Here is a 16230-nt window from a genome sequence, read left to right as displayed (position 1 = left end):
AAAAGGTAGACTTAAATGCTTTTTGTGACAGCACCCTGCTCTTTAGTAAAACGTAAATATTGTCAACAATAAACATAACATTGTTCGTATAATGTAAAAGAAAATTGACAGCTCAAAACGAAGCCTGAAGTGCGTGTTACTTCACAATGGAAATAAATATGCATCGATTCCAGTAGGACATTCTGTGACACTCAAAGAAACGTATAAAAACATTAAGAATGTGCTGGAAACACTGAAGTACAGTGATTATGGTTGGAGATTATGTGTAGACATAAAAATAATGAACCTGTAATGAAAAGTGGTATATGGTACCTTAACCTGTAAGGTTTACCCACTTCACTACAAAGGTTACACAACAATGACAACTGTAGGCAAACTTTGCAGCATCAATGAACACAGTTGAAGCAAGGGCTTGGAATGCTTTTTCTTTAGTTGTTAGTAACTCCTTTGGCAACAGAAAGACAGAGAACTATCCAGACCTCTTAAAAGAAATGTTATCCAGCATGCAAGAGAAGAAATGCAATATGAGCATAAAACTACATTTTCTGAAAAATCATTTAGATTACTTTTCTGAAAACCTTGGGGACTTCAGTGAAGAATAAGGTGAGCGCTTTCACTAAGACATTAGAGTTATATGAAAGAGCGCTACCAAGGCCGATGGGACTGCCACATGATGGCACATTACTGCTGGAACTTGAAGAGAGAAAATTACACCACTACCCATAAACGAAAGCCATTAAAACGAAAATTTTCAAGCTCTTAAAGATTGTGGCATTTCTGTATCATTACATTGATTGTTCAACGGCTAGTTTCTAGTGATGTTTTTTAAATGATTTCGAGGCTTTGTGTTCGTGTTTTGCATGATTAAGCGTTCCAGCAGTTTTGATTAAAACAACCTCTACATTTCGAGGCGGTTTCTGATTTGCGATAGGCCTATTATTTATAATGAACATATATATTATCCAAAAACGTGATGTGATAGAAAAAAAAAATGCCAGATCCGGATTCAGCGCCCCAAAATTAGGTAAAAAAGACTCCAACACAGTCTGCCCCAAAAATCGTGTTGACCAGTGTTATTTTTCAAATTCACAAATGTGAACACAAACCAAGGAAAGGTTTTGATAAAAAAGTTTTAACATAATAAATAAAAACGTGAAGTTCGATTGCAGATATCGCTTGAGCACTTACACAAATGCAAGTTGTCAACTGACAATTTCATTATGTGTCAATGCCATACCAAGTTAACGGAGTTAATTTTAGAAAGTAGCTATTTCACTCTAAGTATTGACCTAACACCATTGTTAAAGATACTTTTTTATTTCGGATTTAACTGAAATTCGATTTAGATTAGAAGGTAGATATCGGTTGTGTTAACAAGAAGCTGTTAAAAATGTCTTCCAACTTACGATTTTTTGGTGGAATAGTGAATGAAGGAACTTTAATTTTCACATTTGTGTAATGCAATTCACGACTCGGTAGCGCCAAGTAGCGGAGCGCCAGGCTCGCGATGAAGCAAAACCTTTTTCAGCGGAAATATCTGCCGAATTATGTCAGTGAGGACTCGGTCTCAGACTTCGTTGTACGCATTTGAAGGTCGTCATTGTTCGATCTCAGTGGTCACTTTGAGAAAGTTGAAAACTAAACTATTCAAAAGGTTTGGCTTAAACCAGTCAAGCTTACTGTGAGTACTTCGTACGATAATAATTGTGTAATAATAATAATTGTGGATACTTTATACATGTCAGTATAAAAATTTCTATGAACAAAATAATACCATTACATAAACATTTTTGATGGTTTGATAAAATAGTATAATAAATAATGCTTTTATAAGTCGAATTGCAGTCTTGCAGATTAGGCAGAATCTGTGATCGCAGCTAATGACGAAAGGCATTCTGATTTGTTACTTCAAACCACAAAAATCAGCGTAGCCCTAACTCTTACAGAAATATTTCTTATACTAACTGAAGCATTTATGTCAGATTGAACAAAACTAAAGCACTGCCAATGCCAAGTACGGGAAAAAATATTTTTCACTCTGACATTTCTATTAAAAAAACTTTTTGTAATCGGGCGTGTTGAATCAAATCGCTTCAAAAACAGTTCAATATTTAAGTGGTCGTAAAAACTATCTGTTTCAAAGGAAATCTGAAAACAAACCGGTAGCAAAAACGTTCTTAATTGAAACATATCAGTAACAAAATCTGAAGAAACTTTATCACCAAAAGCAAAACACAACAATGCACTGTGCACATTTAAATGCCTCTAGTTCCCAAATTCATGATAAATCAGACAAGACGTGCTGACTCAGCCCAACTTCGCAACAACATCAACGTCTACAACTAGTAGTTTACACATAATCATCTGTAATTTCTTAAGAACCTTTAAAGGAATAATACATAAGGGTAGTCGGTCAACTCCATCCATGGACGATTCCAACAACGTTCGATTAAAGCCAAGAAGTCTACAACACACAGATGTTGGTTCTGTGTTGAATCGACCTGGAATTATACAAAACTAATCCCTCAAGTGTACATTAAATGACACATTAAATGACACGTTTGTGTCCAAATGTAAGTTTCACGCCCAATATAGAACAATGGAGGCATTGTCCGCACCGAGGGTCGTCTCACTTGGGCTCAGGCCAAGATATTTGATTCGTCAAAGACGGACCATTATTGCATCATAATCCAGCGATAGTGGTTCCCATGCTTATTACGTCATCTCCAATTTTGTTGTTTTGTTTGACTTTGGTGCGACTTTTACCTGAGAAAAGAGTCTGCAAAGTTTCATGATTGTAAGAAAAATAAGTTTTTCGCCAAAATCTGCTCAACAAAGTATTTCTTTGAAAATTTGCAAGTCCCAAGCACTTTTTATAAAACTATTCATCATTTCGACGTCAACATAAGGTGTTGATGCTTTTCCTTTCCAAGAGTTATTAAGGGGCTTGCATGTTTTAGTCAAGAAGCCGTCAACAAACAACCTACCATCTTTCAAAGACTTCGCGGGTTTATTTCGACTTCCCGTGTTCCTTCTCTTGCTCTTTTTGTTCCCGGAAATCAGAGGATGCTCTTCTCCACCAGAGGTGCCATCGAGTTTAATGTTGTGAACCTTTGTAAATATTTGAGGAAATGAAGTTGCGACTGGTATTACTTTGTTCTCAAATACAAGGAGAGATGTATTTAGAAGCAGGCAACTTACCTTTTGTTTTTTGGAAGCGGGCTCAGGGGTTGGTGCCTTCAAGTATAAATAATTAAATATGGTAAATAATAACAATTAATAATCTAAGTATTTCCAAATTAATGATAAAATCATAATAATAACAGTTTTGTTAATAAGCTTAAACCAGAATTCTATAGCCATGACAATAGTGGTGATAGCACGGTTATAATAGCAATGGTGTGAATATAGATTTCACAACAAATGCACGCAAATGAAAATAATTACTAAAGGATTCTTCACCTGGTTCGTCGGATCCACTGGAGGGAGCAAGATGTTTTCTTCCGGTTCATCGATTTCAGGAGATATTGGAAGGAATTCGAGGCAATCGTGGTCTTGGTCTTCTTCATCACTGAAAACGAAGAAAGTTAAAAACAGAAACATGCATCGAATCGCAACATCTATTTCACATTTCATCACTTGTAGTACACGGCAGTGGAAGCCCACGAAAGCAATGCAGGAAAGACCAATTTGAACTACTTCGAAGAATCTACTATGAATTAACAAAAGTTGGTATGACTGGTACTTCAACAGCAATGTCTCGCATGGGCAAGTTAAGTGCTTGCAGTTATCAGATATTTTTGACTTGAGTAGTCTCGAAAGCCGAGTCAAGGAGCTTTCACAACATTTTACCCTATTACGCTCTGTATACCACAAAAACATTTGAAGTAAACTGAAAATTAAAGTTAATGAGCTTTGAGGCAGCAAACAGTTTAATAGATAATTATAATTTAATGGAACCAACAAAGTTACTATAAATTATCAAAAAATTTGGAAGTATCAGGCATTAAGTATTTGAGCTTTCACTGAATAGTTCCTTTATTATAAGATTCACAGGAAATGCCGACATTCTTAACTCGGTGTAAATGTGTCTCGTGTTCTAACTTATGTGAGCATTAATTACCGAAACTCTACGTCATCCCAGTAGGTGGTTAGATTTTGACTTTTTAAGAAGACACTTGACCAGTCTAAGAAAAACTGGTTTCCGATCAGAAACCTAATGTTGATCTACGGTGGAAAACATTTGAAATCTGGCATCTGTTGTTTTAGAAGGCAAGCAAGCAACAAAAACTGGACATTGTGTCCAGACCAACAAACAACCAACAAACTGCCAGCATTTCTGACAATGTACTTTCAGAGATAAATCTAATGTTTTGACTCCGTTATAAATAAACTTGTAAAAATCCAACGAAAATCACCACCACCTGCTGCAAAACGCTCGAATAGGTTCGATTGTGAGGATATCAACTTCGATCTGATCGTCCTCTTTCTGCTTCGTTTCATTTTCACTCTCGCTCTTATCTTCATCCTCTTCATCAAACTCTGACTCATGCTCCTCGTACTCTACATTCTCATCAAGCTCTGAAAAGTCCGGAGCAAATGCACTCCAGTTTTCCTAAAAAATTGAAGATAAACTGTGATTTGGCCGATTCAGTTTGGCAGCATTTTATATTTAGTCAAACAGTTTAAATACGAGCAATCGTGCAATTGTTGCGTCACAATTGCCAGCATATGAGGTAACGTACAACTTGATTCTGCGCCCAGACTGAAACCACTCCACTTGATATGGAACACAGCATAGGACGAATTGGATGCCACTGGAAAAAATCAGGTTTAAATCTAGTTAATGTAGCACGGCAGCACGTCCATGCGTTCAACATTCAATAAACAAAGTTAACTTCACTCTAACATAAAATATTACAGCAAGTCTTTTACCACAACATCTAACAACTGTTCGCCTCTCATCCCTTGTAAGATCTTTACGAGATTGCCAACACTTTTCTCCCAAATATAAAGTTGGTGCTGCTTTGCAGATCCGGCGCAGACGAATTCCCCATCGCCAGAAAAACAGCATTTTTTCCACGGTGTTCTGCGAAATCATGTTTTACATTGACAAATCCCGGTAATTTTAAAACTAACTTGGTCTACCTAGAGTAATCTATGAAGGGCAAAGAAAATTTGCATGAGCGGATTTTACGATAGTTAATAAGCTCCTAGGTGCCTGCTTGCTCCTTTGAAAGCAGTGAGTGACCGATATTGTGGGGAAGACGACTCATAGAGTGACCGAGAGTCTGACTCGACTGAACGGTTAAAGAGAGCTTGCTCCTTTGACAATAATAAACAAATGCAAAAATATGCCAATATGCTCGATCAATGTGGACATGGCAGTACCTTGTCAGATGCCATTCATGAGCTAATTTCAATGTGGTATTATTCTGGTCGTCAAATTAATTTGTCAAACAACTCTGATACCTGTTGACCAGGTCCTGTAGTTTTTGAATTGGTTCAGGTTCACCACTTTTACCACACATGACCACCTCCTTGCCGTCATAAACACGAATGATTCTGTCAGCCGTGTTCACCAGAAAGCACCTAAGCACAAGAGTGCACGATGATGATTAAAAAAAACCAGATCCATAGAAATACATACTAGCACACAATGAAAGTAAAGCATTGCTACAACATGGCAAGCATTATTACGCCACACTTATGACGTAAAGTTCAACAAGATGTTCCACTGATGTACAGCATTGAAGCAATTTTTATTCATCAGTTGCTTGAACACACCACCTGCTCGTCTGCTTAATTTTCGCTTTTTCAACTTATGTTTTAGGGATTTAACTAATTATAGGTTTAGTGGTCGTGCAAGTTGTTACCAGCAAATATCAACGTTATTTCTTATAAGCACGTTTTAAGCCTTTTCGGCGTTGTCATTTTTTCCTGTTCATTGGCGCTTGCTAGTAACAACTGGCGCTTGAATCGTCCCCACCGTGCTTTGGTGAAAAATAAAATGAATGATGATTGATTGAAGTTAGTGTACTATCATTTGTAAACCACCAAAACAATAAACGCTGCAAATTTTTGCAGCCGTTAAAAAGCATCAATTAAGTATAAAAGCTAACATGTGTAACACATTAAAAGCTAAAACAACCCGATGACTTACGATCCCTTTCTTGCAAATTCAATCTGTTTAATTGCAACATTTGCTGTTCCCGTGGTAACGCGAAATGATGCAACAACTTTTAATGTGCTGGTGCTAATCACAGCTATTCTCCCCTTTGAGTTGCCGGTGTAGATGTGTGCCCCTCTCCGATCAAACGAGGCAACAATATTATTATCAGTCTGCAAAAGATACAAATATTTATTAAAGAACTTATGAACAGGCAAAAGTTATGCAAATAAATGAACAAATCAAAAACAGCTGTTAGCGTGAAATTGAGAAAAACTGCTTCATTTTCGCAAACTTTTGTAAAATTGACATGACAAAATGTCAACTTTTTAGAAAAAAACATGTTTCGCCACCACTGGCCTGAGACAATACGAAAGTATGCACAACATAAACGCTTACTTCCAAAAACAGTAATGAAATGGATGTGACCAAGTGAGATTAGTATAAGTTCTGTAATTTGGATGAAACTGAACAATGCCAATTGCAAAATCATAATCGACCGTTATAAACATATTAAGGCAAGACAGCTACATGTGTGTATTTCGCCTATACAACCAATTGGTGACATTTATTACTGAGACAAGCTGTTATAATACAAATTAAGCATAGGGTTTCATGCCTTGAAGCCATCAAATTTTGGCAAATGATTTGTAAAATCTATAACTTGAACATGGTCACTAAGTTCATTCTATGAAATTTAAAGCTATTTTCAGAAATAGATGTATGACACAGCACAAAAGCACTAGTTACAACCTAAAACTCACCAACTATTACCCACATTTGTTTCCAAGAGATTTGTAAAATGGCGGGAACAAAACGGGCTTTTTACAATAGAGTCATTCCATGTATAATCAACCAATTTTTTTTAAATTTGTAACCACTACTCTTGGATTTTGATAATTTCAATATATGTTATAGACCTTGGAAAAAGCCGAAGATTAAAAAAAAAATTTTGAAAATATCTCCAGGCGTTTTCGAGTTATTCAAGTTTGAAATTTTCGCCACACGATGGCTTTTGGCTAGTGAGCACTGGTCACGCTTTATGATTTTCTTTAATATCTTTATTTCTGAAGGTAGAATAATAAAACAAATGTTGAATTTACCATTTTTGGGGTCAAGGAATTCATTTAAGCACATAAAAAACCTATATCACACCTCCTTCATGGAGTAAATTAAGTTTTTTCATTGATGTCAAAGTTCAAGTTTACGACGCAATTACAAAAATAGCAATCGCATGGGAAACATAATTTTTGCACTTTTGTGTAGCATGGGTCATGTATTTTCATGTATCCAAAAATTGGAAACTTGTTTTTTGTCCTTTAGGAATAAAGTTGGTTTTAACAGCAAGCACTATTTTTAAGATTCTTATAAGATGTAAAATGCAGATTTGAGCAATATCGTATAACTGGTCATGCATATATATGCAAGGTTGTAATTCCAAGGCACCAACTGCTAGTGTTTAAAGATTATTCACCAAAAACATTAATTACTGCCTGCTAAAGGTGCACTCTGAGAGAGGTTACAGTAAATTTGAGTTCCTTTTTGAACTTCAATTTTGCCTACTCCTATTTTGATTCTTATTATTTTATTATTATTATTCTTACTATTATTTTGATTTCATTTATGTATGAAAATGATGAATTTGCCCGCTTAACGCCTGGAATTAGAGATTATGTAAGTGTTTCCAAAAATTTTCATAAGCAAAAGAAGCTCATTTTGTGCAATTTGAAGGAATTATATGCCACATTTTGTGAAAAATATCCCGAGCTGAAGATTGGATTCTCAAAGTTTTGTTCACTCCGTCCCAAATGGTGTGTCCCCGTATCGTCCAAAGGCACTCATTCTGTCTGTGTGTATCCAACATCAAAATGCAATCCTTCTGGTTGATGCTGCCAACAACAATGAAACATACAAAACATTGATTGACAAAATAGTGTGCAGCACGGAGAACAAAATGTGCATGTTGCATCGTTGTGAACAATGTCCTGGGTCTCAAGCACTAGAAGGCTTTTTGCTTGCACAGTATGATGAGGAACTTGATGATGAAGTCCAATGCCAATAATGGAAGTCTACAGACACGATGGATCTTATCACGGTGTTAATGATGAGATTTGAATGGATTCAAGAAATTATAAGAGTTTTGGATGACCTTACAAAGCATTCATTCATAGCTAAATGCCAATCTAGATACTTAAACTCCAGAAAGAGTTCTTTAACAGATGATACCAGCAGTCATTTTGCATTGTTTCAGATGACTTAACACATGACACAGCTTTTGTGCATGGGCTTTTGTACAAACTCACTGCATTGATTCCAAGCTTGTCCAGCACCATTACTAAAGTTGAATATTTCTCGGACGGTCGCGCTGGACAGTATAAAAATTATAAAAATATGCTGAATTTGTTCCATCACAAGTGTGATTTCAACCTGGAAGCGTGAACCTGGAAGAACTCTTTCTGGAGTTTAAGTATCTAGATTGGCATTTAGCTATGAATGAATGCTTTGTAAGGTCATCCAAAACTCTTATAATTTCTTGAATCCATTCAAATCTCATCATTAACACCGTGATAAGATCCATCGTGTCTGTAGACTTCCATTATTGGCATTGGACTTCATCATCAAGTTCCTCATCATACTGTGCAAGCAAAAAGCCTTCTAGTGCTTGAGACCCAGGACATTGTTCACAACGATGCAACATGCACATTTTGTTCTCCGTGCTGCACACTATTTTGTCAATCAATGTTTTGTATGTTTCATTGTTGTTGGCAGCATCAACCAGAAGGATTGCATTTTGATGTTGGATACACACAGACAGAATGAGTGCCTTTGGACGATACGGGGACACACCATTTGGGACGGAGTGAACAAAACTTTGAGAATCCAATCTTCAGCTCGGGATATTTTTCACAAAATGTGGCATATAATTCCTTCAAATTGCACAAAATGAGCTTCTTTTGCTTATGAAAATTTTTGGAAACACTTACATAATCTCTAATTCCAGGCGTTAAGCGGGCAAATTCATCATTTTCATACATAAATGAAATCAAAATAATAGTAAGAATAATAATAATAAAATAATAAGAATCAAAATAGGAGTAGGCAAAATTGAAGTTCAAAAAGGAACTCAAATTTACTGTAACCTCTCTCAGAGTGCACCTTTAGCAGGCAGTAATTAATGTTTTTGGTGAATAATCTTTAAACACTAGCAGTTGGTGCCTTGGAATTACAACCTTGCATATATATGCATGACCAGTTATACGATATTGCTCAAATCTGCATTTTACATCTTATAAGAATCTTAAAAATAGTGCTTGCTGTTAAAACCAACTTTATTCCTAAAGGACAAAAAACAAGTTTCCAATTTTTGGATACATGAAAATACATGAACCATGCTACACAAAAGTGCAAAAATTATGTTTCCCATGCGATTGCTATTTTTGTAATTGCGTCGTAAACTTGAACTTTGACATCAATGAAAAAACTTAATTTACTCCATGAAGGAGGTGTGATATAGGTTTTTTATGTGCTTAAATGAATTCCTTGACCCCAAAAATGGTAAATTCAACATTTGTTTTATTATTCTACCTTCAGAAATAAAGATATTAAAGAAAATCATAAAGCGTGACCAGTGCTCACTAGCCAAAAGCCATCGTGTGGCGAAAATTTCAAACTTGAATAACTCGAAAACGCCTGGAGATATTTTCAAAATTTTTTTTTTAATCTTCGGCTTTTTCCAAGGTCTATAACATATATTGAAATTATCAAAATCCAAGAGTAGTGGTTACAGGGCCTGGTTGATTATACATGGAATGACTCAATAGCAATACAATAATACAACAGCCTACATTGTAAAAACATACAAGGCAGTTTATATATAAAAAGGGTGTACAGTTACCTCGTCGACAGTCGGCAAGGTAAGATGCTCTGCGCCAACTCTAAGTAGAACTGGAGCAGGTTTAAGAGGGCATACAAGGGCAGTTGTGGAGGAACGAGGAGCATATTGTACCTTCATGATCGGCATTGAGAAGCGATATGTGTGAAGGCATTCGCCGGATAATACATCCCATATGCAAACCAGGTTATCTGTACCAGCCGATAAGAGTTGTCTGCCATTTCGTGACCAACTGTATATAAATTAATGTGAACAAAATTAAATTATCCATTCTCTTGTTCACTTTGCATAAATAAAAGCGACAAACCAGTCATTTTCACTCGCACAATTTGCAAACTTGTAGTTTAATCAAGCATATTCTAACCAAATATATACGGTGTACTTCACTGTAGCTTAGGTTATAAATATGAATCCAACCAAGGGTTATACAGGCTGTACATATTTCATTCAAGGCCAAAATTTGAACAAACCTTAACGAACAAACTGGGTGCGCATGTGCATTGTACACTTTGGCGATTCCCCTTGTTAAAAAATCCCAAACAACAATTCGACCGTCTGTGCACCCCACAGCAAGTAAAGTTCCGTGACGATTAAAGGTGCACGTTACTGCCATCGACCCGCTATCAAGTGTCCCATCAGACTGTTCGGGATAATTCTGTCCAAATGATTCTATAAAACAACACACAGAAAAGACATAAAGTTAAAAACCATGTGCATTAAAGAAAAAACTAACTATTCCGTCTATGCATAAAACTTCAAATTGTCTGTAACACTTACAAAAAATTAAACAAGAAAATCCAGAATTATTGAAGTATAAAAAACCTACATGTACAAAAAAGCATGCAGCGATAGAATTTTCATACCATCAAAAACTATTTGTATTAGATACAAAAATTTTTTTTAATAATTATTAGTCATCTATACAATACACATACATTGCAACTTAACTTGACTTAGTCTAGTAATGTAATAGTGAAATTTTATTTTTATACTAAAGAGCTACAGCATAAACAATATATATTTCAAAAAAGCAACGAAACATTATTACCCAGCAATTCCAAGTTCATCGTAAAAATGTTGCTGTGATGGCGGTGATGACTTCTAGGTGTTTGGTAGTTTTCAATGATTTACAACAGTAAACTACTAAATAGTTCGTCCTAAAAAAAGATATATACAGTGAGACCTCGTTAATCCGGACCCCGATGAACCGGAATCCCCGCTATCCGACACAAAACTGCCGGGAACGGATTTCTTCCTATGCATTTTACCCCTTTAATCCGGAAACCCCGCTGTCCGACTCCGACACAAAAGTTTTGGAACAAATGTGCTAAATCAATAGCAATAAAATCCGATAAACCGGATTATTAACAGTTAAGCGAAAATGATTCACGATTGTCCTAATACAGTATGTAGTTAGTTGACGAAACAATAGCCGATTAATTATCTACGCATAATAACGTTGCGGTCTTTATTGATTCAAAAGTACAGTACTGTACAGCATTGCGCTTTGTAAAAAAATTTAATTTAATTTAATTAAAAATTTAACGAAAAAATAAATTGTTCATCAACAGTAACAAACAACGCTTCCGCGGTCGCAAAAAAATACGTACAGTACATCGTTTGAGTGCGGCAATCTATTGAAGACATGCTGCTCCAACTCAATCGTGCTATCAGCTTTTGATATCGCATTGCGCTAAGATTAGAAACAGGTCAAAGAAAGTTCAAGACTGCTGGTCCCGCCGGAATGCTTCGCCATGCAAGAGCGGTTGTAAAGCCAATTTGCGGCCGCATGTTCGTCACTTCTGGCTTAGAGCATTCGTCTTTAATACGGTGGTTCTGGGGTTCGACACTGGGTCGGATCATACAAAAAATATAATTTTAGTTGCTGTCCAGCCAGAAACTCGGTACTTAGAATTGGAGTAAGGTGCATACTGCGTTTTGAACACGGTACTGCATTTGCAAGACTTATTGATTTTTTACTTTCCGACAATCCGGATACCCCGCTAAACCGACATTTTTTGACGAAACGAAGTGGTTCGGATTAACGAGGTCTCACTGTACACATGCCAGTATTTTCACATTTACATTGTACAAAATATCTGTTTCCTGAATCTTGATGAAGTAATCAAGAACATCACTTGGGAACTATGACACTCAGCCAACATATTCCTATGCACGTTGAATGTTAGTCATGCTTTTGCAAACAAAAACCACAAAACAAAAAAAGTTTAGGTATTCGACAAAGTCAGCACTTTATACTCTAATGAACATAACAGCCACCAACATACTAGTCCACAAGAGTCAAGACGCTTTGCTGCGAGTGCAACAGATCTTGCATTGACTCTCAAAGAGACAAACGGCAACAATTTGTAGTCTTGAAAGTGAAACCTTCGATTTCATGAAGTTTTCACCAATTTTCATTATATTCAAATTCGTTGTCTTTGGACTATCATAAAGACGTCTATTACCAACTCACTGAGTACCAATCTTTTATGTTTCAACTACTTGTTTTTTCTTTAAATTATCCTCTATTCATTTTACACAAAGGACAAAATTAGTATAGTCAGTTGGGGCAAAAAAAAACATAGGGGTACTTGGGGTAAAAAAGGACAACCCCCCCAACTCCCCCTAAGAATGATTTTTTTGAAAAAGCTTTGCATGGTTAGAAACATCATTTATTTGCATAGTTTTTTAACATACAATACAGGTCTAGAGGTAAGTACTCTTCAGGAACTATGCAAATCACTAAATTGACCCAAAAACGGTCCAAAAAAACTTTTTTTGCTCTTTACTAAACTTTTTGTGGATCGAAAACGATGGTTGACAATCACAATCTTTTTATGTGTATCTACATGATATTTTAGTATGATTGTACTCCAGTACTTCAATTTTGATTGTTGTTAACCTTTCATTCTATTCTATGTTGTCTTTTTTTACCCCAAAACTACACAATGTGTTGGGGCAAAAAAAGACAGTTGTTTTTATTTTCCCTGTGCTTGTTTGTTTTAACCCATCTTTAATAACTTTCATTTTAAAACGATTTCGGTTGCTATAAGGAATTAAACTAGCATTTTAATGTTTTACTTGCATTGTCTCAGTTTCCTGATCTCTAGTAAATACATTAATCCTAATGTACTGATGATTCATTTGAAATTAAGTTAAGCGAGTGAAGTTAAGCGTGAAGTTTCACTCTCCAATCATTTTGTGTTGTTCTTTGTAGTTAATTGATTTATGTACCATTCCACTTTGTTGAACTCCTGCCAAATAGCCATTCAAAAGCTTAACCTTCTTGTAAGCATTTACCAGTTTCAGAAGTCTCTGTTCAGTGTTAGTTTAACCAGTCCTGGTAGCATTGTGTTTCTCCAAAAGATGAAGAAGGCAATCCAATTTTGGAAAAGACCAGTCCACAGGAAACTGAATGGTCAAGTAATGTGGAACAAATGCCATCCACCTCATCAATCTGCAACATTTAAGCTGTTTCCACACCGTCGACGAGCACCACAGTACAATCACGGATCAGAACAACAAAGGACATCATCAATGAGTTGCAACTTCACACCCCGAAGGGATGAAGTATGAAATACGGCTTGTGTCAAAAGATGAATCGGTTTCGATAGAAAGTGTGTTAAAATCAAGGGGACGACAAACAAATGACAAGAAGAAAAAAAGGAAAAGAGTGAAGATGAATGGAAGCATTTTAACAAATGAAGAATTTAACGAGCAAGTTGAAAACTTTGAAGCAAATGGAATAATTGCAAAAAAGAGAAAAGCTGGGAGAAGGAAAAGGAACGCAGACGAAGATGAAGAAATAAATTCACTGGACCTGGAGGAGGAGGAAGAAATAGAAAGAAGGATGGAGCGAGAAATTCAAAGACAAATGGATGAAGACATGAGGAGAGTAGATACAGAGGATGAGATGGTAGAAGAGTCTGACGATGAATCTGAAGAAATGAATGACGAAACAAGAGAAGACACAGTTGTTAGAATGGAAGATGTAGAGGAAGAGAGAAGAGATGTAACTGAAGAAAGTGTAAATGAACAGAAGAAAGAAAGGAGAACCATTAAATTGGAAATAAACAAAAATCAAGTTGGAAAGTACTTTGCAGTGTTTTGGGAGAAGCCAAAAACATATTATTAGGGAAAACTTCTGAAGGTCTTCAGAGACGAGGTTGATGGAAAAATTGAGCAAGCTGAATTTAAGTTTTGGGACAAGAAATCAACTTCAGAAGATGCAGTGTATTGGGACTGGCCAACAAAGGATGACATAGATATAGTCAACGTTGAAAATTGTTTTTGGGGTCCTTCAACCGCAGTGTTAACTTCTGTCGGACGTGCAAAATCATACTTTGGTTTTGCCGAAGAAGAGGAAGTGAAAGAAAAATTTGTGTTCCTAAGCAAATATGGACTTCATAATGCATAAACTTCTTTGTTTGTTTGAACAAGATGTTACAGTTTCATCCTCATCTGTATATATTGCTATTTCTTCTGCTTTGTGTTGCTTTTAATAAACAAAATTTGCTGTCGAAATTGATTGTTTTTTTTTACCCAGTGCATGGTTTTTATTGCCCCAAACACTGGGGAAAAAAAAACAACACAAAATATTCGATAAAAATAAAAAGAATAAACATAATGCTCCAATTTTTTGGATACATCAATGGAATATTAATATTGATCAATAGAGGGTAAAACTTGACTTTTTGGCCATTTTTTAGCGAGAAAATCAAAAGTTTGTCAATTTTGCATTTTTTTGCCCCACTTGACTATATCAAAAATAAACGGAAATTGATCCTAAGGTTGCAGTGTAAGGTGTGTTACTGATAATGAATGGATGGAGACTCAAGTTTTTACACAATATTTCAGTCATCGTGCTAAGTGGTTTAAAGATATCCCCAAGGCAGTGTTGCTTATTTTTGAAGGTGACATGAACCATATCTCACTGGAAACTGTTCAAACAGCATCAATTAGATAACTCAGTAGCAATACGGTGTTTGCCATCTCTTTGCTCACATTTTGCTGCAGTCTCTATCATCTAGACCTTGGCGTCTACAAAGCGACATTGTGTCAAATCGTAATTTTATTTAAAAGCTGTTGCTAAAGCTGTCTTTCTAAGGTTTCTAAAATGCTTGCATGATGCTGCATTTAAAGCTACCCACGTGGTGCAGGTATTTGCAAATGCTGGAATAATTCATTTGATCCTATTTTGCAGCGTCATTGCTGTTGAGAAACTGCCAGCTAAAGTTTTTGAAAGAATAAAAAATGCAGAAGCTGGTGATGCAGATAAAAACAGGCCTGTTGCCAATCCGTTAATACAAATAGGATACACCTTCCACTTTAGGAGGACAAAGGCATACGTTTAACCGTTTATCAACATCCTAGCAAATAAGAAGTGGGGTAAACGCACGCACGAGATTCCATTGATGTGCACGACAGAGTATTTTGAGTTCAAGGCTTCGTCAATTTAAGGAGTAATGCATTTGTATTCTAGACCAATGCTACTTAAATTGCAACGTCATTTGGTTGTGCACATCTACACTAATCCTATAGATCCGTATTTTGTGTTGTTACGAAGTCATAATAAACAAACAAGCCAAAGGCCAACAATTTGTAATAAACAAAAAATTGCGGATTTAAGCTATTAGGCCTAGTTAAACTTGTCACCCCAAAGCTTGTATTTCTGTTTACAACTGTAAGCCTATACGTAATGACGTACTGTAACATAGTCCAAACTGGAAGGTACGGAAGTTTTGGATGTGCGTGCATAGACACAATTTTTAGCGTGATGGAGTGCGATTAAAGCTGGATTAATTTGTTTATTCATGATGAATTGGCTTGAAACTAAAGAATTTCGGCGTGTACCCTGTTCAGTGATCACCTGATATCGGTAAATGTTCTGCTTGCAGATGCTACATTTATCACTTGCCTATAGGGGCTAAAGTCTAAACTAAAAGCCTGAAACCAACCTACAATTGCTCCGCCTGTAGTTCACCAAATTGATAGTTATAGTAAAACTTTACAGGCTAGCACTGCCAGCCCGGTTCTTGCGTTTACATTGACACAGTACGCTTGTACCCTGACCTAGCTAAAAAGTTACCGGTACTCAAGGGACCAGGTAAAAGACGGATTTTGTACCGCACAAGTGAGCACCTGTCATGAAGAGCGGTTTCGATTG

At 36.2% G+C, this 16230-nt stretch overlaps 1 protein-coding gene across 1 annotated transcript; it reads right to left on the bottom strand.

Annotated features, from left to right (window-relative positions):
- Positions 1 to 1676: 1676 nt before the first annotated feature.
- On the bottom strand, positions 1677 to 12114 carry LOC143451282 (retinoblastoma-binding protein 5-like). Its single transcript, XM_076951725.1, has 12 exons — positions 11110 to 12114; positions 10532 to 10730; positions 10065 to 10293; positions 6164 to 6342; positions 5473 to 5592; positions 4936 to 5089; positions 4746 to 4817; positions 4425 to 4615; positions 3463 to 3571; positions 3202 to 3237; positions 2988 to 3111; positions 1677 to 2766 (listed from the first exon to the last, which is right to left on the bottom strand). The coding sequence occupies exons 1-12, from the start codon at positions 11126 to 11128 to the stop codon at positions 2684 to 2686; spliced, it is 1515 nt and encodes a 504-aa protein (XP_076807840.1). The 5' UTR covers positions 11129 to 12114; the 3' UTR covers positions 1677 to 2683.
- Positions 12115 to 16230: the final 4116 nt, after the last annotated feature.

Source organism: Clavelina lepadiformis, chromosome 4, assembly GCF_947623445.1.
Source record: "Clavelina lepadiformis chromosome 4, kaClaLepa1.1, whole genome shotgun sequence".
Lineage (NCBI taxonomy): Eukaryota > Metazoa > Chordata > Ascidiacea > Aplousobranchia > Clavelinidae > Clavelina > Clavelina lepadiformis.
The sequence above is the reverse complement of the archived record's forward strand: the minus strand, read 5'-3'. Positions and strand labels throughout refer to the sequence as shown.

Excerpts from the sequence above, each read along its gene's own strand:
- LOC143451282 (XM_076951725.1), bottom strand. Across the intron at positions 6,343-10,064 it reads CCTTGCCGACTGTCGACGAG|ACTGATAATAATATTGTTGC; the intron begins GTAACTGTACAC and ends TATCTTTTGCAG. Across the intron at positions 2,767-2,987 it reads CGCGAAGTCTTTGAAAGATG|GTAAAAGTCGCACCAAAGTC; the intron begins GTAGGTTGTTTG and ends CTCTTTTCTCAG.